Source organism: Myxine glutinosa, chromosome 12 (genome assembly GCF_964187855.1).
Source record: "Myxine glutinosa chromosome 12, kmMyxGlut1.1, whole genome shotgun sequence".
NCBI lineage: Eukaryota > Metazoa > Chordata > Myxini > Myxiniformes > Myxinidae > Myxine > Myxine glutinosa.
The window spans coordinates 39,365,164-39,390,414 of record NC_136272.1 but is presented as its reverse complement, the minus strand read 5'-3'; the positions used below and the strand labels follow the sequence as shown (position 1 = coordinate 39,390,414).

General features: G+C 46.6%; 1 protein-coding gene across 2 annotated transcripts in view; it reads right to left on the bottom strand.

Moving 5' to 3' along the window:
* The window catches only part of IGFBP2 (insulin like growth factor binding protein 2), a 51,819-nt gene that overhangs the window by 7,604 nt on the left and 18,964 nt on the right, over positions 1 to 25,251 (bottom strand). For both annotated transcript variants that reach the window (XM_068132671.2, XM_068132672.2), the window contains exon 2: positions 1,412 to 1,680. In XM_068132671.2, the coding sequence (XP_067988772.2) occupies positions 1,412 to 1,680 (269 nt within the window). The remainder of the gene's footprint in view (positions 1 to 1,411; positions 1,681 to 25,251) is intronic.

Genomic DNA, 25,251 nt, shown 5'->3' with positions numbered 1-25,251 from the left:
GACAAAATAAATACAACAATGGTACTCGGCGGAGAGAATACCTCGGCCAGGCTGAACAGTTTACGGTTTGCATCCCACTGATGGGCCAGATGTGGATCCGACATGAACCAAAATGTAATCGGCTTGTGCTCGTCGCCTAACCAACCCATCCACCAAGTTTTGTCACGATTCGTCCACATCGTTTTGAAATATCATGCTGCATATAGTTTCTGCCCCATCTCTTAATAGTGAAGAATCACTTAAGGAATTCTAGTATCCATATCCGGATTCGAATCTTCACCAATTTCCGTATAGAACCACCTTTAGAGGCCATTTCCCCCCCGCAGAGCAGGGTGTGGCCTTTTTCGGGCACCGTGGTCCCCTTTTTGAAGCAACGTTTTATGGCCGGATGCCCTTCCTGCCGCCAACCCTGTTAGTCGCCTCTTGCGACATGCAGGGAATTACCAGTGAACTGGTACTCAATTTGCCGACCTCGGAAGGATGACAGGCTGAGTCAACCCCCCCGGTGTTAATTCAGCGATCGACCGGGATTCAAACCCAGGATCCTCGGATCCCAAGCTGGCACCCTAACCGCTGAGCTCACCAATTTCCGTATAGAACCACCTTTAGACATTTTCCCCCGCAGAGCAGGGTGTGGCCTTTTTCGGGCACCGTGGTCCCATTTTTGAAGCAATGGTTTATGGCCGGATGCCCTTCCTGCCACCAACCCTGTTAGTCGCCTCTTGCGACACACAGGGAATTTCCAGTGAACTGGTACTGAATTTGCCGACCTCGGAAGGATGACAGGATGAGTCAACCCCCCCTGGTATTAATTCAGCGATCGACCGGGATTCAAACCCAGGATCCTAGGATCCCAAGCCGGCACCCTAACCGCTGAGCTCACCAATTTCCGTATAGAACCACCTTTAGACATTTCCCCCCGCAGAGCAGGGTGTGGCCTTTTTCGGGCACCGTGGTCCCATTTTTGAAGCAATGTTTTATGGCCGGATGCCCTTCCTGCCGCCAACCCTCTTAGTTGCCTCTTGCGACACACAGGTTTCTCTCTGTACTGTTAACTGGTGCTCAATTTGCCGACCTCGGAAGGATGACGGGATGAGTCAACCCCCCTGGTGTTAATTCAGCGATCGACCGGGATTCGAACCCAGGATCCTAGGATCCCAAGCCGGCACCCGAACCGCTGAGCTCACCAATTTCCGTATGATCTCCAATAAATAAAGAAGACATAAGCATGCCTGACACTAGGCTGAGGCTTCAGACATTGGGACGCTCACGGGGATGGGCCATCGAATAAACTGTTCCAACTCGTCATATTTGCCTGGCTTTTGTACTCGGATGGGTATAAAGAGCAATCCCCTTTTAAGCCTCAATGTGTGAGAGGTTACCATCACCATCTTTTCCAGGTTCTCGGTACCTCACTCATTGTCGTGTCCGGCCAGGCGGTGTTTGATGGCCAAGCCTCCGAGATGGCATTTCCCCCATCGCTTGCGACAGGGTCCCTGGTTCTGCCATCATCCCCGGCACGCAGTTCGGAACGTCGTTGCTGCTGCTTTTTCTTTTGTAGGGCCCTCCACTTCTCATCGGCAGCGGGCAGAGGCCCAAGAAGCTCCAATCCCTGTCCCCCTTGAGTTCCAGACACAGGGGCCATCACCGTCATGGTGTCCATCTCACTGCTGTTTAAGCCTGTGGGATAAAAACAAAACCAACTTTAAGCAAAACGCTCCGGTCTTGATGCTGCCATATTGTACAAGAGTATATTATAATTATTATATGAAGAAATAAGTGAACGGATGTGGATTTTATTGAATCCTGGAGATAATGTTGCCCCATCCGCTATTTCTCTCACTCACCCAGTTTTTGTGTGGATGGTCTTTGTGCGTGTGGATCTTTATGGGGTCTAGTTTCTCTCTGTACTGTTAAGGGTTGTGCCATTTATTATCAAGAGTAATACCCACTCATACAGTGCATTCAGAAAGTATTCAGACCCCTTCACTTTTATCACATGTTGTTATGTTGCAGCCTTATGCTGAAATCGTTTAAATTCGTTTTTTCCTCATCAATCTCCACCCAATACCCCACAATGACAAAGAGAAAACAGGATTTTAGAAAGTTTTGCAAATTTATTAAAAAGAAAAAACTCCATGTCCGCTATTACAAACACCACTGGGGGCCACAAATGACCACATACAGGTTTTTATGAGCAAAAGGTTTATTACCACAGAGAGAGAGCGGGGGAGGGTGGAAACTTGCTAAATGAATAGACCAATGACGTTCTTGAGGCCTGAGCCTAGATCTACTGTAATCTATATACCCCAAGGAAGATAATAACATGACACTTCCTGTCACTCCTGTTCAAAGTGGGTACACGCGTTTCCTGAAACCAGACGCAGCTATCCGTCAGATCCACAATTGATATTGAACCAGACCATGAAGACCCTCGGAGATGAATTGTATAATACATTCAACAGCAAGGATGAGGGAGTCGAGTGGACAGAGGAAGCTAAAATATATATTTTGTCGCAGGTTGTGACCACAGTGCGGTCATTCTTGTTTCAGCGAGTAATGCACAATCTCCATCCACCCGGAGGCTGAGTACTCTGTTAGGTTGAACATAATTTGCATATTGGGTCACCAAATTGGTGTTTAATTATGCCGATCAATTCCATATCATTGTTTTCTGGTGAACTTTTTGCGGAAATTAAGGGATCCAGCTCACCTAACATAACATTGGGCCAACACTGGAAAATAGACATCGCATTTGCAACCAATAAACAACGTTGGGCCAACGTTGGAAAATAGACCGCATTTGCAACCGATAAGCAACGTTAGGCCAACGTTGGAAAATAGACCGCATTTGCAACCAATAAACAACGTTGGGCCAACGTTGGAAAATAGACCGCATTTGCAACCGATAAGCAACGTTAGGCCAACGTTGGAAAATAGACATTGCGTTTGCAACCGATAAACAACGTCACCCTGATGTCAACAATGCACTTGCGACGAATCGCTCAAATGCAAACGTTAGCCGAACGTTGTGTTAGCTGGGAGCTTTCCAACCAATGCATCGATATACATAGAACCTACTTTGCTGATTAAACTACTGGCACTTGCTTAATTGCCTCTGCTCTTCCACGACTAGGGATGAGACTTCGTCTAGAACCTTTGCACCGATGACAATACTAACTAGATGGTATTCATAGAATACTCACCCTGCGCAGTCAACTCTTCTGTTTTTGAAAAAAATAAAAATTTGATCCAATATGGCTGCCAGACCACGTGAGCTATGACATCATCAATTTATATTCTCAAATTTAATTGTTGCATATATCACGCTAAATACATTTCAAACTGATCAGACTAAGCGTTGTCCCTGTCGAATGATGACGTCATAATTATGGCACCAATGACGTCATCATTAACAACACCTATTCCCCATATCGAGTTATTTACAATGAGCCATGTTTAAATTTTTTCCATGCAACGGTTTTGGAGATAGAGAGGTGCAACATTTTTCGGTTTTTCCAAGATGGCGCCTGTACCACATGACCTATGACGTGATGATTATCATTAAAATATTCGAAAGGAGGCGTTCCTATGGTGAAAATTTCGTGTCCATCAGACCAACAGTTGATGAATTTTTTTTCATAATGATCAGATGTATGTGTTGTATTTGTCGAATTATGATGTCACAACGAAGGCACCGATGACATCATCATTAACATATCTTATTCCCCATGGGGAGTAGTTGACAATGAGCCAGATCCTAATTTTTTCCATGGAGCGGTTTTGGAGATATAGAGGTGCAACCTTTTTCGATTTTTTTCCAAGATGGCGTCTGTACCACGTGACCTATGACGTTATAATTATCATTAAAAAAATTCTACAGGAGGAGCCGCTCATATTCAGAAAATTTCGTGTCCATCGGACTAAGTTGCAGAGGAATTTTTGTTTTATTCACACTGATCAAATCAAGCGTAGTACTTGTAGAATTATGACGTCATAATTAAGGCACTGATGACATCACCATCAACATATCTTATTCCCCATGGTGAGTACATGACAATGAGCCATGTTTCAATTTTTTCCATTGAGCGGTTTGGGAGATATAGAGGTGTAAGCTTTTTTTCAAGATGGCGTCCGTATCACGTGACCTATAACGTCATAATTATGAATTAAAAAAGTTATAAAGGCAGAGGCGCTTCTGTGGTAAAATTTCGTGTCAATCGGACCAACAGTTGCCGAGAAAATGTATTTTTAAAATGCAGACATGTACGGCACACACACGTACAGCACACGTACGCAACTGAATGCTTAACCCCGCTTTTCGCTTCGCGAGCGCAGGGCAACAATGGAGTGGTTGAGAACAGGTATACATGATATGTACAGGTGAAATGGGATAACAAGATAACAAAAGGTCATGGGTTAAATTGAGGGTCAACAAAAAATAGATCTCAACATTTAAGAGGTCATTAACAAAATAAGTCAATACATTTACACTTAATCCCCTTAAAGAACACTTGCAAACTGAATTTATCATGCTTTTCAAGGTAAAAGCAAACTCGTACCCTTCTCAATAAATAAACAGACTTACTGTCTCGCTATTGCGCAAGGATTAACCCTTCTCAACAAATAAACAGTTACTGTCTCGCTATTGCGCAAGGATTAACCCTTCTCAACAAATAAACAGACTTACTGTCTCGCTATTGCGCAAGGATTAACCCTTCTCAACAAATAAAGACTTACTGTCTCGCTATTGCGCAAGGATTAACATTTTGTTAGTTGAAGTCTGTTATGTTACGAGATGCATCAGGACATTCTGTCCATGGGAGAAGGGGGTCAGGAGATCAGAAGGTTAAGGAAACAGGATTTACACCAAATCTAGCCGAACAGCATTACTGAAAGGCTTCAAAAGCAGACTCCTCTTTCATGGTGCAGCCTTGCATTAGGAACTTCTAGAAACATTTGAACCACAACTGAGCCAGGGTTCCACCATTTGATGGCATGCCACAGCTTCCTTCGACTGACAAACTTTGATAAAGTTTTCATGCATGGTATATTCGAGACTAATTAGACACCAATTAGTATGGGAGTGTGGAGGAACAATTCAATGTTGCAAACCACTTTACAAATTAATTCCAAAACTCTAATGAGCAAACCTGTATTCAAAACCAAGTTGCTGGGAAATGCCACAAAGGATTTTTTTCCTCATCAGTTGGCGCCCAATGTGGGGCATACTTCACCCTGATGTGGCGTCCTGATCAGACAAATGCCAGGTGTTGTTGATTCCTCACAAGGTGGTGAGAAGAGTGTATTAGTTGATTGTGTGCTGTTTTAAGTTGTTAGCTGGAAATTATAAAAGGAAGAGGTTTGGTTCAATTGGGAATTTGGTTCATAAACGTATTGAAATTTATTGTTCTTGAATTGGAAGTAAACAGAGGTTGTGTACTTGTTGTTTGACTAGTGTTTTCCCTTGCATCTTGCAATTCGTATCTTGTGGTCAGTTGTTTGCACTTGTGTGTGAAGGTGTATTTGTAAATTGCATTAATTTGCATATTGGATTCAGTGTTGTACTGTGTGGTTGTTTTGCCTATGTGAGTGACATGGGTAACCGTTTTGGTAATGAGAATGGAGTAGGTAGGCAGACTGGTAAGAGGTACCTGTGTGCACTTCATGAATGAGAATTATGGTGTGGGATCCATCCAGGATATTCAGAAATGGTGTCACTGGACAGGGGAGCACAAAAAGGGTTTCCCCAGAGATGGTATGTTTGAAAAAGTTAGACTGGAATGATTAAGCCAGGAATTGGAATGGAGGGAGAAGCAGGATAAGTGGTGTAAAGAGGGAGAATGGCAGGGAAGGGGTAAAGGGGACTTTTCCTCAAATACCCACCAACAACACGTATTTAATATGCGGTCATAAAGCATAACCTTGTCTTCTCCCTGCATGGACTGGGACTTGTTTTCATGGATACGTTATTCCTCACTGTTACGGATTCGTCACTTCCGTTGTTGTGGTTCTCATCCACTGTAAACATTTTTGGTTCCATGTACTATTATTGTTATCGTTTAAGTGAATAGAGATCACTGTTTTCAAAAGGTAAAAAAAGTTCGTGTTTTAAAAGAAACCGGAAACCGGATCGGGAACCGGACGAGGAAGAAGAAGAAGAGGAAGAAGGAGGAGAAAGCGGCTGAGCGAGTGAGGTCGGGACAGAAGCCGAGCTGTTTGGAGGTCTGGAGCAAACGCTGGCGAACGGAGGTCACTAGCGAACTTTGGGGTTTCCTGGGAAAGGGATTCCTGCAACAGAGTTGTTATCACTGTGACAGATAAACCTGCGTGACAGGTTTTGCGGTTGATTCCGAAGAGAATCATGAGAGTGCCGTTACGTCTTGAGAATGGACTGTTGGCCATTTTACCTCGCGCCTGATTTCGCATCGCTCCAGGTTTTTCCCCTCGCTTCAACCATTTCACCGCATCCAGACGTAACCTGGTGTGTGTAACGTGGATTTTGAGTGGGAATTTGCGGTTCGTCGATTGGGAGCCGTTGAACGTCCATACCCAAAGGTGTGTTTTCCCAGTCGCCTCTTGAGGACACTTTTGCCTATCTTTGGCAGTGTGACTGTCAACCGAGCGGGATTCTGGTCTCGATACAACATCGTTCTGACGATCATTGGAGCATGGATCGAATTTGGTTTGAAGCTGGGACAGAGACATTGGGAATGTTATTTTCACTCACTTGGAGCACAGTGAGTTATATTGTACGAAACTGATGGTACCATCATAGGAATGATATATTGGTTGTACAATTATTGATTAATATTGTTATTGTACTGTTATTCTTGAGTGACCTTAATACGATACTTGTTTGTTGGTAACAATTGGTGTGGTTTCACCATTGATCTTTGACATACAGAATAACACATCTTTCTGCCATGACTCCTCTCGGGGCTCGGAGGTACACCGTGACCGGGGTTTGGGGAGGAGCACGTAACATCACTTACATCTGGGAGAGGGCTCTCCTGCTGAGGCTTTTCACATAAGGAAACGAAGATCTATTACTATGGGAGAATGGGTTGGAATGGTAGCGTTTCCACAATATGGGGTAATAAAAGCTGGAAGAGAGCTCATAGGCTTAGCATTTAGTATAGAGCATCTTGCTAATGAAACTACTGACGCGCTAAATATTGTCGTGCGAATCCCTCAAGGTTAACACCAGTGACCGCGGAAGACCGAACGGATTTAATTGAGGCGACGACCAACTCGGATTCGGCTATAAAACGCGGGAGGAACAAGAAGTGAAGAGGAAGAGGCGGAAGTGCTTACCTAGAGCGAACCGACGGCAGCTCCGATCCTGCAGGAGAATTAACTCAAAACGGGAATCCGGGGTAAAATGTACAAAAATAATGATTGATTTCAAAACTGAAAGTCAAACTGTGATGATGTAATGTGAGGAGACTTTGCGAGAATTGTGCAAGATTGATCTGCATTGAACTCATTGGGCTTTCCACCCCCCCCCCCCCCCACCTCCCATTCCCACCCCACCTCCCATTCCCACCCCACAAGTCAACCTGCAAATAGGACAATGTGGACATGCTGTTGTGAATAATGGCAGTTGCCAGGTGGGGACTTAGCCTCGCTGTACCATGATGTATCTGTATAACACCGCTTTTTATCCCGTGATGTGGGACTTGGACAAACAATTATATCTGAATTATACGACCCTTTGGTGATCCAGGTAATGGATTTACTCTTGGGCCGAAACAAAAAGGAAATGGGATTATTCATGAAAGCAGATTTAAATTAAACAATTATCTCAATTAAATGGAGCACTTAAAGATTGTCCTGATAGGACAAAAGAGAGGATGTGGAGGAACAATTTAATTGCAAACCACTTTACGAATCAATTCCAAAACTCTAATGAGCAAACCTGTATTCAAAACCAAGTTGCTAGGAAATGCCACAAACGATTTTTTTCGTCAGTAGACTGCAAGAAGAAATGGATTGAAGGCTTCGACACCAGGGTTTCACGTTGGGTTACCCTAAACGGCAGTAATACCTTCCTGTTCATTGAACATGGCATTGGCAATACCTTTGAGCTATCCAACACATTCCTACCCAAATAACCTCTACTCAAACGTCTCGTATTGACTGGCCTGAAGAAAGCAATGGCAAAACACTTCCGTACATGCCAAAAAACAATCATGATCAGAAATCTAAGAGATAAAGTTATGGTGCTGGTTGATGAGCCCCCAGGTTTGAAAGCACCAAAATGGCTACTGGGGAAGAGCAAAGCATTTCGATGAGTAGGACCGGTTGTTATGATGGGACAGGATCAAACCCACAAGGAAATCCAGTCGCTGAAGTCGTCAAAACTGAAAGTCAAACTGTACTTCTCAAATGTTCACAAAATTGGAACATGGAATGTTAGGTCAATTAATGAGGGGAAGTTCGATGTAATAAAGAGGGAGAGAAAGAGACACACAAGAAGTGAAATTTTGTGGATATGTCAACTTGGACTGGTTTTGGGCAGTTTCAGTCTTACAGTTACAAATTGTTGTTTTTTGGTCACAGAATCATACAACAAATGGGGAGACAGCGATTTACAATAAGATGGCAGGGTCAGTACTGGTACACAAACCAGTCAATGAATGGTTCATATCAGTGAGGGTGAAAGGACATCTCGTCAACTCCACCATCATTCAAATATATACTCTAACTTCTGCAGCAGATGCAGAAATGTGGAGGAGTTTTATGGAAATGTGCAGGAACTGGGAGAACAGGTTCCTAGAGGAGATGTTTTAATTATTATGGGAGAGTAAAATGCAAAAATTGGAGAAGATGGAGCACCAGGAATTGCAGGAAAGCATGGTCTCCGAAATGAGCCAACGGAGGTAATGCTGGAGGTTTGTGTGGAGAATGATCTCAAAATTGCAACCAATTGCAATGAGCTCGAAGTGAGCCCTCCTGCCAAACTGGACTCCAAACGGAACCGTACTGAACTGTCTCCCAAACTCAACCGAGATCGTGATGTGCCCTGCTCTTTATGCCCAATGCTCCGCCCCTCTACACTCATTCACCCCACGACAGCGAGCTCATTGGCTTTCCCTGTGAACCTTCGTGTCACGGCGTGGCCACCACCGCCAGCAAGCCATGCGGCCATGAGACGTACTGCACCAGGATCGTCATTGGAGGGGATCTGCTTGGCTTGCGCAGCTGGGATGACAGTTCGTTATAAGGGAAGGAGAGTGGGGGCTGAGTTCAAATTGCAATTTCGTTGCAACCAAGGTTAAAATAACCCAAGTGCAGATTGTACATATGGACTTCACCTGGTGGGCAACATATAAATCATAATGACTACATTGAAGGAGCTGCGCTCCAACGCGAGTCGAAAGAATTGACGCGACCAAAGACGGAATTCGTCCGAGTTGCTTTATTGAAACAAAACAGCTCAGGTATTCTGACAAAAGCCCGTTTATCGGGCAGCAATATATATACACATTTATGTCGGGAAGTTTGCCCGGCAAAAGCTATACCGGGCATGCCCGGGTGTCAAGGGCGAGCCTTGGAAAGGGGAGTCTGGACCTGCCCGGGCGTGTTTGGCTGCAGCCTGGCAAGTCGAGGCTGGGCGTGCCCGGGCGCTCTGGACGAGCACTGGAAAGGCGAGAGCGGGCATGCCCGGACGCTCTGGGCGAGCCCTGGAAAGGCGATAGCGGGCATGCCCGGACGCTCTGGGCGAGCCCTGGAAAGGCGATAGCGGGCATGCCCGGACGCTCTGGGCGAGCCCTGAAAAGGCGATAGCGGGCATGCCCGGACGCTCTGGGCGAGCCCTGGAAAGGCGAGAGCGGGCATGCCCGGGAAAGACGAGACCGGGCGTGCCCGGGAGGTTCGGGCGTGCCCGGGAACAGTGAGTCCGGGCATGCCCGGGAGAGGCACGTCTGGCCGTGTTCTGGCCGGTGCAAGGCAATTGTGTGCATCCAGCGGTAACCGCTACACACGCCCCTCCAGAATCGACCTGCACCGGCAGGGTCAATTTAAGGGGGGTCCGGATGCCCGGCCGAAGCGACCCCTGGAGGGTCGTGGGGAGGGGTCCGACGTGGTGGTGGGTGGTCAAGCGGGGGGAACTGTGGACGGGGGGGGGCGGCCTAGCCGCGGAGGAAGGGCCAACCGTGGTGGTCGGTCGACGTCCATGTGCGCCGGTTTGAGGCGGTCCACAGAAATCCGGTCCGGCCGGCCGCCGAAGTCGACGATGAAAGACTTGTCGCCCCGTCGCAGGACCTGGAAGGGCCCGTCGTACGGCGGCCGGAGTGGCCCCCGGTGCGCGTCATGACGCACAAAGACGTACTCCGCTGTGCGAAGCGCCGGGGGGACGTAGGACTGGGGGCCACCGTGGCGGGACGTCGGCACGGGGGCAAATCGTCGGGCGGCCTCCTGGAGGTCCGAGCACTGGCGAGCGGCGGACCAGGGACTGGTAGCGTCGGGCACGAATTCGCCCGGGACGCGGAGCGGCTGGCCGTAGACGAGCTCGGCGGCGGACGCCTGGAGGTCTTCCTTGGGGGCCATGCGAAGGCCCAAAAGGACCCACGGCAGCCGGTCGGCCCAACCGTCGTCCTGAAGGCCGGCCATGAGTGCGGCCTTCATGGAGCGGTGAAACCGCTCGCACAACCCGTTGGCTTGGGGGTGGTAGGCCGTGGTGCGGTGCAGCGTGACCCCCAACGAACGGGCGACCGCGCCCCAAAGCTCAGACGTGAACTGTGGGCCGCGGTCGGACGAGACGTCCGCTGGTGCGCCGAAGCGCGCGACCCAGGTGGCGATGAACGCCTGCGCCACGTCGGCGGTGGTGATGGAGGTGAGGGGCACGGCCTCCGGCCACCTGGTGGTCCTGTCCACCATGGTGAGCAGGTGGGTGAACCCTCGTGAGGGGGGCAGGGGACCCACCAGGTCCACGTGGACGTGGTCGAAACGCCGTTCAGGCACGGCGAAAGGTGCCAGCGGGGCCTGGGTGTGGCGGTGGACCTTGACCCGCTGGCAGGCCGTGCAGGCGTTGGCCCAGTCGCGGATGTTTCGTCGAAGGCCGTGCCAGACGAAACGCGCCGACACCAGCTTCTGAGAAGCTTTCTGGCCCGGGTGAGAAAGGCCGTGGATGGAGGCGAAGATGCGGCGCTGCCAGGAAACGGGCACGATGGGGCGAGGCTGGCCCTGGGAGACGTCGCAGAGCAGGACGGTGCCCGCGAAGGGAATGTCGGCCAGGCGGAGGCCCGTGTCCACCGCACGGAGTGCCTGCACCGAGGCGTCCGTGGTCTGGTCGGCCGCCATGAGCGCGAAGTCCACGCCGAGGTGGACCGCGTTCGCGCTGGCCCGAGAAAGACAGTCGGCCACGGCGTTGTCTTTGCCGGCGACGTGCCGGATGTCCGTGGTGAACTCCGACACGGCGGAGAGGTGGCGCTGCTGGCGGGCCGACCACGGCTCCGTGACCTTAGCCATTGCGTAGACCAACGGCTTGTGGTCGACGAAAGCCGTGAACGGGCGGCCCTCCAGGAGGTGTCGGAAATGGCGAACGGCCAGGAATAGCCCGAGCAGCTCGCGGTCGAACGTGCTGTAGTTTAACTCGTTCGGCCGGAGTTGCCGGCTGAAAAAAGCGAGTGGCTGCCAAACCCCGTCCACCCATTGCTCATGGACGGCGCCCACCGCGTAGTTGGAGGCGTCCGTAGTGAGGGCGATGGGCGCGTTGAGCACCGGGTGAGCCAGCAGCGTTGCGTCGGCGAGGGCCCGTTTGGCGCTGGCGAAGGCTGCGTCCATGGCCGCGGACCAAACAATGTCATGCTTGGCCGGCTTGCCCCGGAGGGCCTCGTAAAGGGGCCGCATGAGCTGAGCAGCGCGGGGCACGAATCGGTGATAAAAATTCACCATGCCGAGGAACTCTTGGAGGGCCTTGATGGAACGGGGACGCGGGAACGTGGTGATGGCCTCGACCTTGGTCGGCAGCGGCACGGCCCCGGTCTTGGTGATGCGGTGGCCCAAAAAGTCAACGGTCGTCGCGCCGAAGTGGCATTTGACCGGGTTGACAATTAAGCCGTGCTCGCTGAGGTGACCGAACAGTGTTCGGAGGTGGAGGAGGTGCTCGGCGCGGGACGTGCTGGCGACGAGGATATCGTCCAGATAGACGAAAAGAAACGGCAGGTCGCGCAGCACGCCGTCCATCAAGTGCTGGAACGCCTGTGCCGCGTTATTGAGGCCAAACGGCATCCGCAAAAATTCGAACAGGCCGAACGGCGTGATGACGGCCGTCTTCGGGATGTCGGCCGCCCGGACAGGTACCTGGTGGTAGCCCCGTATCAGGTCAATTTTCGAAAAGATGACCCGTCCCGCCAAACGGGCGGAAAAGTCCTGAATATGCGGGATCGGGTACCTGTCGGGGGTGGTAGCGTCGTTGAGACGGCGGTAGTCACCACACGGGCGCCATCCACCCCCCGGCTTCGGCACGATGTGCAGTGGCGAGGCCCACGCGCTATCGGAGCGCCGCACGATGCCGAGGTGCTCCAACGCGTCGAACTCGGCCTTCGCCACGGCGAGCTTGGCCGGGTCGAGGCGGCGGGCCCTGGCGGCGGGCCCTGGCGTAGACCGGCGGGCCCGTAGTGGGTATGTGGTGCTCGATCCCGTGCCGCACCGCGACGGCCGAAAACGTCGGCCGCGTGAGGGCCGGGAATTCCGCGAGCAGGCGAGCGAACTCGTTCGCTGCCGGGAGGGCGCACGCCAGTTCGGTCGGCGCGGAGCTGCTCATTGTGCACGCCAGGGAGCTGAAGGTCTCGGCGTGGACAAGGCGACGTCGTTTGACGTCGACCAGCAGCCCGTGCGCGCAGAGGAAGTCGGCGCCCAGCAAAGCCACGGGGACGCTGGCGGTAACAAAAGTCCATTGAAAACGCTGGCTGCCGAAGCAGAGGGTGACAACGCGTGGGCCGAAAGTGCGTATGGCCGAGCCATTAGCAGCGACCAAAGAGGGGCCGCAAACGGCGTCCTGCCTGTCCTGCTCGGAGGCGGGTATGACGCTCAGTTGGGCGCCGGTGTCACACAGGAAACGCCGCCCAGACGCTTTGTCCCGAATAAACAGCAAGTTGCCCGAGTGGCCGGCGCTCATGGCTGGGAATGAACGCCGGCCCGGCCGTTTCCCGACCTGCCGAAAGTGCACGGGGGCCGGCACGTCCGAGCCTTGTGTCCGAACCTGGCGTGGTAATAACACCACGCCCGGTCAGGTGGAGGCCCCGGCCGTCGTGTCGGAAGCGGGCGGTGCGGCGTGGCAGCCACCAGTTGCACCGGTAGTTCGGCCTCCAACCGCGCAGGGCGCTCGGGCGTCGTGGGCGTCGCCTCGGACGGCGGCGGGCTCCAGGTAACCGCGCCGATGTGCTGGCCCGCCGAGGTGATCTTATCGGCTTCCCTGGCGAGGGCGCGGGAATCCGTGATCAACGTGCCAGCCAGGGCGAGGCGTACCGGGTGAGGCAGCTGGCGAAGGAACAGCTCGCGGAACAGAAAATCCGGAGAGTGCTCACCGAGCAACGAGAGCATATAGTCCATGCGCTCGGACGGGCGCGTGTCGCCGAGCTCGGGCAGAGCGAGCAGGCGCCGTGAACGTGCCGCCAGTGAGAGGGCGAAAGCGTCAAGGAGGAGTGTCTTCAGCGCGTCGTATTTGTCAGCAGCCGGCGGGTGCTCGAGGAGGCTCAAGGCGCGGGCCGCGGTGGCGGAACCGAGCGCCGCCACAACATGGTGGAAGCGGGTGTCGTCCGCGGTGATGCCTCGCAGGGCGAACTGAGAGTCCGCCTGGGTGAACCAAACAGCCGCGTGAGCCTCCCAGAAGGTAGGCAGTTTAAGAGTCACTGCCGTGTCCATGTCGGTAGGTCACCAGTGAAGGAGCTGCGCTCCAACGCGAGTCGAAAGAATTGACGCGACCAAAGACGGAATTCGTCCGAGTTGCTTTATTGAAACAAAACAGCTCAGGTATTCTGACAAAAGCCCGTTTATCGGGCAGCAATATATATACACATTTATGTCGGGAAGTTTGCCCGGCAAAAGCTATACCGGGCATGCCCGGGTGTCAAGGGCGAGCCTTGGAAAGGCGAGTCTGGACCTGCCCGGGCGTGTTTGGCTGCGGCCTGGCAAGTCGAGGCTGGGCGTGCCCGGGCGCTCTGGACGAGCACTGGAAAGGCGAGAGCGGGCATGCCCGGACGCTCTGGGCGAGCCCTGGAAAGGCGATAGCGGGCATGCCCGGACGCTCTGGGCGAGCCCTGGAAAGGCGATAGCGGGCATGCCCGGACGCTCTGGGCGAGCCCTGGAAAGGCGATAGCGGGCATGCCCGGACGCTCTGGGCGAGCCCTGAAAAGGCGATAGCGGGCATGCCCGGACGCTCTGGGCGAGCCCTGGAAAGGCAAGAGCGGGCATGCCCGGGAAAGACGAGACCGGGCGTGCCCGGGAGGTTCGGGCGTGCCCGGGAACAGTGAGTCCGGGCATGCCCGGGAGAGGCATGTCTGGCCGTGTTCTGGCCGGTGCAAGGCGATTGTGTGCATCCAGCGGTAACCGCTACAACATCCTAATCAATAGAAGAAAGAGTGCAATCTAATTCTTATCAGTCGGTGTGCAATCTGCCAACACACTGCCAGGTGCAGAATGCGAGACAGATCATATACTCCTTGTGGCGAAACTACCAGTCAAATTAAGAAAGTCATTTCCAACAATGTACCACGGAAGTGCCCGCAAATCTAAACAATATGCAATAAAGGTTAAAAAAGAAACGTTTTGCAGAGATGGACTTAATTGACAGGATGCCAAACAAATTGTTAAAAGAGGCTGAAGCCATTGTAAAAGAAGAGGCCAAAAACATCACAAAAGCAGAAAGAAGAAGGTTAAATGGCTGTTGGAAGAGGCAATTTATGATATATGGCAGAGAAGAAGAAGACAGATGAAATCCTAAAGTGTATTAAGAGAGGACATTAAGTGGCCAAATGCTGACTTCAAACAACAAGCTAGGAAAGACAAAGAGGGATGTTTCCAAGAGGTATCCATAGAGATAGAAAATAATAACAGAGAGGGAAGAACGAGAGATCTCTTTTACTCACATCCATCCATTGCAACGAGAAATGCTACATCATTTATCAACCTCCTCTTGGTTTGTTTTGTCAAATCTTTATCTTTCCAGATCTTTGTTAATCCTCACATAACTGTTCTCTCCAATGCTTCGGTCTATTAATTCCTTCTCCACATTCTCTACTCATTTCAATATCAGGACCCAGGAAGATGAAACTTTCCACTATTTCCACATGATAATCTCCCAAACTGAAAACGTCGATCTTCTCATTTGACAAGATTTTAACATTTTTTAAAGGTTTAAATAAGGACCATCTTTTTCATTTTGATCTTCTAAAAGACAATCTCAAGGCTACAAGTCCATCTCCAGAGATCTTGATGTTCCTGTGTCCACCGTACGCAATGTTATCAGGACGTTTAAGGACCATGGCACTGTAGCCAACCTCCCTGGAAATGGCCTCAAGAGAAGACTTGATCGAAGATTGCAGCGAAGGATTGTTCTAATGGTGGAGAAAGCACCTCAATCAATTGCCAAACAGATTCAAGCTGACCTTCAGACACAAGGTAGGCCATTTTTCAATTTGCACCATCCGTCGCCAACTCAATGAAAGGGGCTTCTATGGTAGGAGCCCAGGAGGACCACACTGCTGAGAGAGAGACATAAGAAACCCCGACTGGAGTTTCCCCAAATACACCTGAACAAGCCAAAATCCTTCTGGGAGAATTTCCTGTGGACAGATGAGACCAAATTGGAGGTTTTTTTGGAAAGCACATCATCTCTATGTTTACAGAAAACAAAATGAAGCCTTCAAATAAAAGAACACCTTCCCTACAGTCAAACATGGAGGAGGTTCAGTGATGTTTTTGGGTTGCTGTGCTGCCTCTGGCACTGGGTGCCTTGAATGTGTGCATGGCATCATGAAAAAGGAGATTAGCCAGGCATTTTGGAGAGAAAAGTTCAACCTAGTGTCAGAAAGCTGTGTCTCTGTCAAAGGTCATGGGTCTTGCAGCAGGACAATGACCCCAAACACACTATATATATATATATATATATATATATATATATAGTTGCGGTTTTGAGTTTGTACAGTGAGTCTAATAAAGGTTAAAATCTGCCCCTCATAGTTAGTCACACAAGCAACATGTAGCCTCGCGATCGTATAGTTATGTCTTCGTATTTGTGAGCTTAGTTCCTTTCCATTTGTTAGTTCTGCGTTGAGTAGGAGCCAGGAGAAAATAGGCCCTACTGTCACCGACAATCCAGTGTCTGTAGCCTCATGCCCTTTTGCGTTAACGTTGGTTCATTTATTGGGCAAGTTAACACGAGGCAGGCTAGGAGGCCTCGTTGACAACTTCCGTTGAACTTGGGGACGACTAAGAAGAAGACCTTTGTTGGTCGAAAGCTTGTCGAAAATTAAAGATCGACGTCCTGAAGCTACGTCCGCGTCTGATTTAATCTCCCGATTATATATATATATATCAATTTTGTTCAGTCAGGGTCGCCGAGATAGCAGAGCACTGGTACGGTTTTCCAGATGACGGGTTCGATTCCTGGTCTGGGCATGTAATTTTCCCACATATATCAATTTAATATATTGTTGTGGATATGAGGATTGTGTTTTTTTATTGTCTTATTGTGGACCCTCCTGCCTCCAGTCTGTGTATAAAGGTCAAAGGTCGTTCCGTAGTTATTTCATAAACATCCATCAGCCAATCATAGATTTCCTCCTTGTTGGTAGTTATTTCCTTATTCTGTGTATTAGGCTAAGGATTTGTCTTCCATTAATTGACACTCCATTGCACCGAATTCAAATAGATAGATCCCCATTCATTTTCATTTCACAAAGCCTCAATTGCCAACTGCATTCACCGTGACTCCATTAGCCACGAGGTAGGCTTGGAGAAGAAGGGGGAGGAGCTGCCGAATCCTGGGCGTGCCCGCCCATCGTCATCAAGGGTGGAGCCAGAGGGCCCAGGCCGACCAATCAGGGCCGAGGCGAGCTCACCGATGGGCGTGTTCTAGAGGCCGGCGGCTTGATCGCCGACGGGGATATAAAAAGCGCGCGCGGAAGCCGTTAAAAAGAAGCACGGGGGAAGCCTTTGAGAGAAGTGCGAAAGGAGAAGCACGCCAGAGACGGAAGAGGAGTCCAAGTCCAGAAGTGCGAAAGGAGTTGCGCCAGGGACGGCAGATGAGCTTGGAGTCCACCACCACCAGCTTTGAGACCACGCAGTTTCGACCCGCTGCGACGCGGGGGCCAGATTGCGGTGGCATCGGTGGCCGTCGAGGTCCCGCCCGACGTCCCGTGCAGGACCAAGCTCCAGTTCCGGTTCCCGTTGGACCTTCCTCTCCTACCAGTCCTTCCATTCCTGCCTGCCATTTCCCCATTCGTGTGAGTTTGATTGTCGTCCGTTTTGTGTGTCTTGTCCTGGGTTAATTAAGACTGTAGGTAAGCTAGCATTGCACTGTGTCTCCTTGATTTCTTCTGTAAATTATTTTATTATCTTTCCTTCTTCCTTGGTTTCTTTGGTCCTGTACATAGTAATAAATTATATGCGTATTGCAAACCCTTTTTGTCTTCTTCTTCTTCTTCACATCCGTGTCGTCTTTGTCTTTTCCTCATTGAATATCTGTGGCACGATTTGGCCAACGTTCAGAATCGGGTCTAGTCATTGTAAAAACGGTTCGGGCCACGGCGCCATCCGCTCGGCAAATTAACATCTTATCCGCGGTCCGTAACAATATATATTACTACGAGTATTATTAGGCTTCCAGTGAGGTTCCCACTGGGAGCCTATTGTTCTTGTAAGGATTATTATTATTCTCACACATTTTGTGGAGACGATTCTGAGAAAACCGTTATGGCTAGCTCAACAAAACGTTCACTCATTTAGTGCATCATGGATTTTGTTTTTGTAATTTTGACTTACATTGGCTGCAATTGCTTATGACATCATAAACCTTAAATAATTTCTTCTCCAGAACTGCTGAACGGATCAACACAAAATTAAAAAAATATGATCACCCAGCAATGGGGATAAAAATTTGTGAAAAAACGTCATCAGTCATGTGGTTTGGCCGCCATCTTGAATTAAAGCAAAAAAATTGAAAAAAAAAATTCTTTCCAGAGTACCTCTTAACGGATCAATGCAAAATGTCATACATATGATCAACTACTAATGTGGGAAAACACATTTTTAAACTATGGCGTCATCAGTCACGTGATATGGCGGCCATCTTGGATATAAGGAAAACCTTTAAACATATTTTTCTCTGGAACTGCTGAACAGATCAATACGAATTTTCCTGTGTATGATAAACTCCCCATGAGGATTTTTTTTTTTCTGAACTATGACATCATCAGTGCCATGGTATGGCAGCCATTGTGGATGTAAGAAAAAATATTTGAAATCTATGTCTCCAGGACCACTCAACGGATCAATCCAAAACTTCATACGTATGATAGACTATGCATGAGGATTTATTTTTGCAAACTATGATGTCATCAGTCACATGGCATGGTGAGCATCTTGGATTTAAGAAAAAAAATTGAAAATCTATATCTCCAGAACCACAACCGATCCAAAACAAAATTTCCACATATGACCGACTACCCATGAGGAAAATTTATTGAAAATAATGTCATCAGTCACATGGTATGTCGGCCATTTTACCTGGAAGCCAATCATCACTGCTGGCAGTTGTAGTTTTGTTTTTTTTACCCATAATTTCCCTTCCCCTCCCCCTGAAGTTTGGGCCCTATACCTGTGTCTAGTTGGCCTATGCAGTAATCCGGCCCAGCATACATTAGAAGTGCTGATGATAACACAGAAACTATCCTACTTTGGACACATCATGTGAACAGAAAATGAAAGTCTGGATAAATCAACCATGCAATTCATTATTACCCTGCGGTCGAGAAGCGAAAAGCAGTTTTAAGCGATCGGGTGCGTCCGTACATGTGGCGTACATTTTAATGTGCGTGTCTGCATTTAAAAAATGTGGCGTATGTGCGTGTCTGCATTTTAAAAATTCATTTTCTCGGAAACCGTTGGTCCGATTGACATGAAATTTTCACCAGGAGCATTTCCACCTGTAGAATTGTTTAGTCATAATTATGTCATCGGTCACGTGGTATGGAGGCCATCTTGGAAAAACGCTGCCCTTATATATCTCTGAAACCGCTCAATGGAAAAATAGAATCATGGCTCATTGTCAAGTACACCCCATGGGGAATATGATTTGTTAATGATGATGTCATTGGTGCCTTCAATATTATGTCATAATTCGACAAGTAACTGTACAACGCTTAATCTGATCAGTATGAAATCGTTTTTTCTCTACAACTGTTGGTCTGATTGACACGAAATTTTCACCACAGGAATGCCTCCTGAACAATTTGTATTGATAATTATGATGTTATAGGTTATGTGGTCTGGGCACCATCTTGGGAAAAATTTGCTCCTCTATATCTCTGAAACCACTCCATGGAAAAAAATGAAACATGGCTCATTGTAAAGAACTCCGCATGGGGAATAAGTGTTGTACATCATTGGTACCATAATTAGGACGTCATAATTCGATAAGTACAATACCTCGTCCAATCAGTTTGAAATTTATTGAGCGTAATCTATGCAACAATTATATTAGAGAAGGTAAATGTATAACGCCGTTGGTCACGTGGTCTGGCAGTCATATTAGACCAAAGAAAAAAAACCATCAAAAAACAGAAGAGTTGGCTCGCACCAAGTTGACTGCATGGGGTAAGTATTCTATTAATACCATCTAGTTCAAATATGTTGTACTTAAAATAAGTTGTGTGAATGATTTCCTTTAGTACAAGGTTCACCTTCGCATAGAAAAGCAGGTTTCGAGGGAATTAGAAATTCTGACTGGTTTCACGTACTCGCATCTAAATGATAAAATAAGTTTTTTGGGACATTTTTAGTTTGACAATATAAAAAGTGTATCCCATAGAAGGGAATGCATGAAAAAAAATGTAACACTTAGAGATTCAGTATATTATAGTGTATAGTATGCAAATATACGTGGCTCATTTTGGATGTGGTAAAAACAATAAAACTGATCGAAATCTAGCAAGAATTTATATTTTAACAAGAATAGTAATTAACCCTTTGAGTACGGGATTTTTTTTTGATAAAAATACCCCCAGTACGGGATTAATTTGGCATTTTGGTACGGGAATGCAACCACGTACTGACGATCTATTTATAGGTATAGTCGATGACGTGTAGTAACGTCATCCGAACACAAAACTTTTTCGCGGGTTGCGGCACTGGACGTCATCCGTACTCAAGGGGTTAACTGGAAAGCTAAAATGAACCGTAAACCTCAACAAAATAACTGTAAACATCTCAAGAAAAAAAAAATTTGTGTAATAAAATCAGCTTTGCCTGACAGGATAATTTAACTGAGCTGTTTAATTTGAGGTTATATTCATTGCTGAGTCCAAAAACAGACAAAGCTCTGTCCCGATGCAATTCCAGCACTTTAATGCAGCCAAAAATGGATATTATGGTGCCAAAACTATGTGCCGTGGTACCAAAAACCAAAAGTGGATGTCATTGAATAATAAGCCAAAGCAGGTATCATGGAGCTATACTAGGGTCAAAGAGCGATCATTATGGAAACAAAAAGTAGGAATCATGAAATTAAAGAGTGTGCATCATGGAGTCAAAGAGTGGGCATAATGAAGTCAAAGAGCGAGTATCATGGAGTCAAACAGTGGGTATAATGGAGTCAAAGAGTTGGTATCATGGAGTCAGAGTGGGCATGCTCGAGCCAAAAAGCAGGCATCGTAGAGTCCAAAAGTGGGCATAATGGTGCCAAAAAAGCAGGCATTATGGAGTGAAAAAGAAGGCATAATGCAGTTAAAGAGCAGGCATCGTGGAGGAAGTTTCACTGTATATTATATGTATGTGTGTATATATATGTATGTATCTATATATATATCTGTGCAGCGTCTGTCTTGTCCTGTGTTGTCTTGTGTTGACTTGTCACTGAACTACTTTATCAAACTTTTGTGAAATCGTACCAAACTTCTGGAATGCACATATCTCTCCCGTCGGTATGTCCTAAGGGTATGTTTTTTGAAAAATTTTCCAATTTTTTTTCTTTCGAATTTTTTGTGGAATTTTTTTTTTCAACTTCAATTGTTTATAAAATGTGATATCACGTATATTACAAATACATTTGTGCAAAATAATTGTTTGAATTATGATTGGTTTAAACCATGACAAAACGGCAACTCGGGTGCAGTCATTTATCTATATATCTACACATCTGGGCAGTGTCTCTGTTGTCACTTAACGACTCCCTCAAACTTTTGTTTCCGTGGTTGTGAAGTGTTTTTAATAACGTTGTGGTGGTTTAGAATCACGTGGTGGTGAGGTATTTTGAATTATGTGGTGGTGAGGTGCTTTGAAATCACATGGTGGTGAGGTGTTTTGAATTACGTGGTGGTGAGGTGTTTTGAATTACGTGGTGGTGAGGTATTTTTATTACGTGTTTTATGGCTGTGAGATGTTTTGAATTTCGTGGTGGTGAGGTGTTTTGAATTACTTGTTTTATGGCTGTGAGGTGTTTTAATTACGTGTTTTATAGCTGTGAGGTTTTTAATTTCGTGGTGGTGAGGTGTTTTTATTACGTGTTTTATGGCTGTGAGGTGTTTTTATTACGTGTTTTATGGCTGAGGTGTTTTTAATTTCGTGGTGAGGTGTTTTTATTACGTGCTTTATGGCTGTGAGGTGTTTTTAATTTCGTGGTGGTGAGGTGTTTTTATTACGTGTTTTATGGCTGTGAGGTGTTTTAATTACGTGTTTTATAGCTGTGAGGTGTTTTTAATTTCGTGGTGGTGAGGTGTTTTTATTACGTGCTTTATGGCTGTGAGGTGTTTTTAATTTCGTGGTGGTGAGGTCTTTTTATTACGTGCTTTATGGCTGTGAGGTGTTTTTAATTTCGTGGTGGTGAGGTGTTTTTATTACGTGTTTTATGGCTGTGAGGTGTTTTAAATTACTTGGTGGTGAGGTGTTTTGAATTACTTGGTGGTGAGGTGTTTTGAATTACTTGGTGGTGAGGTGTTTTGAATTACTTGGTGGTGAGGTGTTTTTAATTACTTGGTGGTGAGGTGTTTTGAATTACTTGGTGGTGAGGTGTTTTTAATTTCGTCGTGGTGAGGTGTTTTTAATTTCGTGGTGGTGAGGTGTTTTTATTACTTGTTTTATGGCTGTGAGGTGTTTTTATTGCTTGTTTTATGGCTAAGAGGTGTTTTTATTACTTGTTTTATGGCTGTGAGGTGTTTTTAAGTTCGTGGTGGTGAGGTGTTTTTATTTCGTGTTTTATGGCTGTGAGGTGTTTTTGTTATGTGTTTTATGGCTGTGAGGTGTTTTTATTACGTGTTTTATGGCTGTGAGGTGTTTTAAATTACTTGGTGGTGAGGTGTTTTGAATTACTTGGTGGTGAGGTGTTTTTAATTTTGTGGTGGTGAGGTGTTTTTAATTTCGTGGTGGTGAGGTGTTTTTATTACTGTTTTATGGCTGTGAGGTGTTTTTATTACGTGTTTTATGGCTGTGAGGAGTTTTAATTACGTGTTTTATGGCTGTGAGGTGTTTTAATTACGTGTTTTATGGCTGTGAGGTGTTTTTATTACGTGTTTTATGGATGTGAGGTGTTTTAATTACGTGTTTTATGGCTGTGAGGTGTTTTTATTTCGTGTTTTATAGCTGTGAGGTTTTTAATTTCGTGGTGGTGAGGTGTTTTTATTACGTGTTTTATGGCTGTGAGGTGTTTTTATTACGTGTTTTATGGCTGAGGTGTTTTTAATTTCGTGGTGAGGTGTTTTTATTACGTGCTTTATGGCTGTGAGGTGTTTTAATTACGTGTTTTATAGCTGTGAGGTGTTTTTAATTTCGTGGTGGTGAGGTGTTTTTATTACGTGTTTTATGGCTGTGAGGTGTTTTAATTACGTGTTTTATAGCTGTGAGGTGTTTTTAATTTCGTGGTGGTGAGGTCTTTTTATTACGTGCTTTATGGCTGTGAGGTGTTTTTAATTTCGTGGTGGTGAGGTGTTTTTATTACGTGTTTTATGGCTGTGAGGTGTTTTAAATTACTTGGTGGTGAGGTGTTTTGAATTACTTGGTGGTGAGGTGTTTTGAATTACTTGGTGGTGAGGTGTTTTTAATTACTTGGTGGTGAGGTGTTTTGAATTACTTGGTGGTGAGGTGTTTTTAATTTCGTCGTGGTGAGGTGTTTTTAATTTCGTGGTGGTGAGGTGTTTTTATTACTTGTTTTATGGCTGTGAGGTGTTTTTATTGCTTGTTTTATGGCTAAGAGGTGTTTTTAAGTTTGTGGTGGTGAGGTGTTTTTATTTCGTTTTTTATGGCTGTGAGGTGTTTTTATTATGTGTTTTATGGCTGTGAGGTGTTTTTATTACGTGTTTTATGGCTGTGAGGTGTTTTAAATTACTTGGTGGTGAGGTGTTTTGAATTACTTGGTGGTGAGGTGTTTTTAATTTTGTGGTGGTGAGGTGTTTTTAATTTCGTGGTGGTGAGGTGTTTTTATTACTGTTTTATGGCTGTGAGGTGTTTTTATTACGTGTTTTATGGCTGTGAGGTGTTTTAATTACGTGTTTTATGGCTGTGAGGTGTTTTAATTACGTGTTTTATGGCTGTGAGGTGTTTTTATTTCGTGTTTTATGGCTGTGAGGTGTTTTTATTACGTGTTTTATGGCTGTGAGGTGTTTTGAATTACTTGTTTTATGGCTGTGAGGTGTTTTTATTACGTGTTTTATGGCTGTGAGGTGTTTTTAATTTCGTGGTGGTGAGGTGTTTTTATTACGTGCTTTATGGCTGTGAGGTGTTTTTAATTTCGTGGTGGTGAGGTGTTTTTATTACGTGTTTTATGGCTGTGAGGTGTTTTAAATTACTTGGTGGTGAGGTGTTTTGAATTACTTGGTGGTGAGGTGTTTTGAATTACTTGGTGGTGAGGTGTTTTGAATTACTTGGTGGTGAGGTGTTTTGAATTACTTGGTGGTGAGGTGTTTTAAATTTTGTGGTGGTGAGGTGTTTTTATTACTTGTTTTATGGCTGTGAGGTGTTTTTATTACTTGTTTTATGGTAAGAGGTGTTTTTATTACTTGTTTTATGGCTGTGAGGTGTTTTGAATTACTTGGTGGTGAGGTGTTTTGAATTACTTGGTGGTGAGGTGTTTTGAATTACTTGGTGGTGAGGTGTTTTTAATTTCGTGGTGGTGAGGTGTTTTTATTACTTGTTTTATGGCTGTGAGGTGTTTTTATTACTTGTTTTATGGCTAAGAGGTGTTTTTATTACTTGTTTTATGGCTGTGAGGTGTTTTTAAGTTCGTGGTGGTGAGGTGTTTTTATTTCGTGCTTTATGGCTGTGAGGTGTTTGATGGCTGTGAGGTGTTCTTAATTTCGTGTTTTATGGCTGTGAGGTGTTTTTATTACGTGTTTTATGGCTGTGAGGTGTTTTTATTACGTGTTTTATGGCTGTGAGGTGTTTGATGGCTGTGAGGTGTTTTAATTTTGTGGTGGTGAGGTGTTTTTATTTCGTGTTTTATGGCTGTGAGGTGTTTTTATTACGTGTTTGATGGCTGTGAGGTGGTTTTAATTTTGTGGTGGTGAGATATTTTTTATTACGTGTTTGATGGCTGTGAGGTGTTTGATGGCTGTGAGGTGTTTTAATTTTGTGGTGGTGAGGTGTTTTTATTACGTGTTTTATGGCTGTGAGGTGTTTTAATTTTGTGGTGGTGAGGTGTTTTTATTACGTGCTTTATGGCTGTGAGGTGTTTTAATTACGTGTTTTATGGCTGTGAGGTGTTTGATGGCTGTGAGGTGTTCTTAATTTCGTGCTTTATGGCTGTGAGGTGTTTTTATTACGTGTTTTATGGCTGTGAGGTGTTTTAATTTTGTGGTGGTGAGGTGTTTTTATTACGTGCTTTATGGCTGTGAGGTGTTTTTAATTTTGTGGTGGTGAGGTGTTTTTATTACGTGTTTTATGGCTGTGAGGTGTTTTGAATTACTTGGTGGTGAGGTGTTTTGAATTACTTGGTGGTGAGGTGTTTTTAGTTTTGTGGTGGTGAGGTGTTTTTAATTTCGTGGTGGTGAGGTGTTTTTATTACTTGTTTTATGGCTGTGAGGTGTTTTTATTACT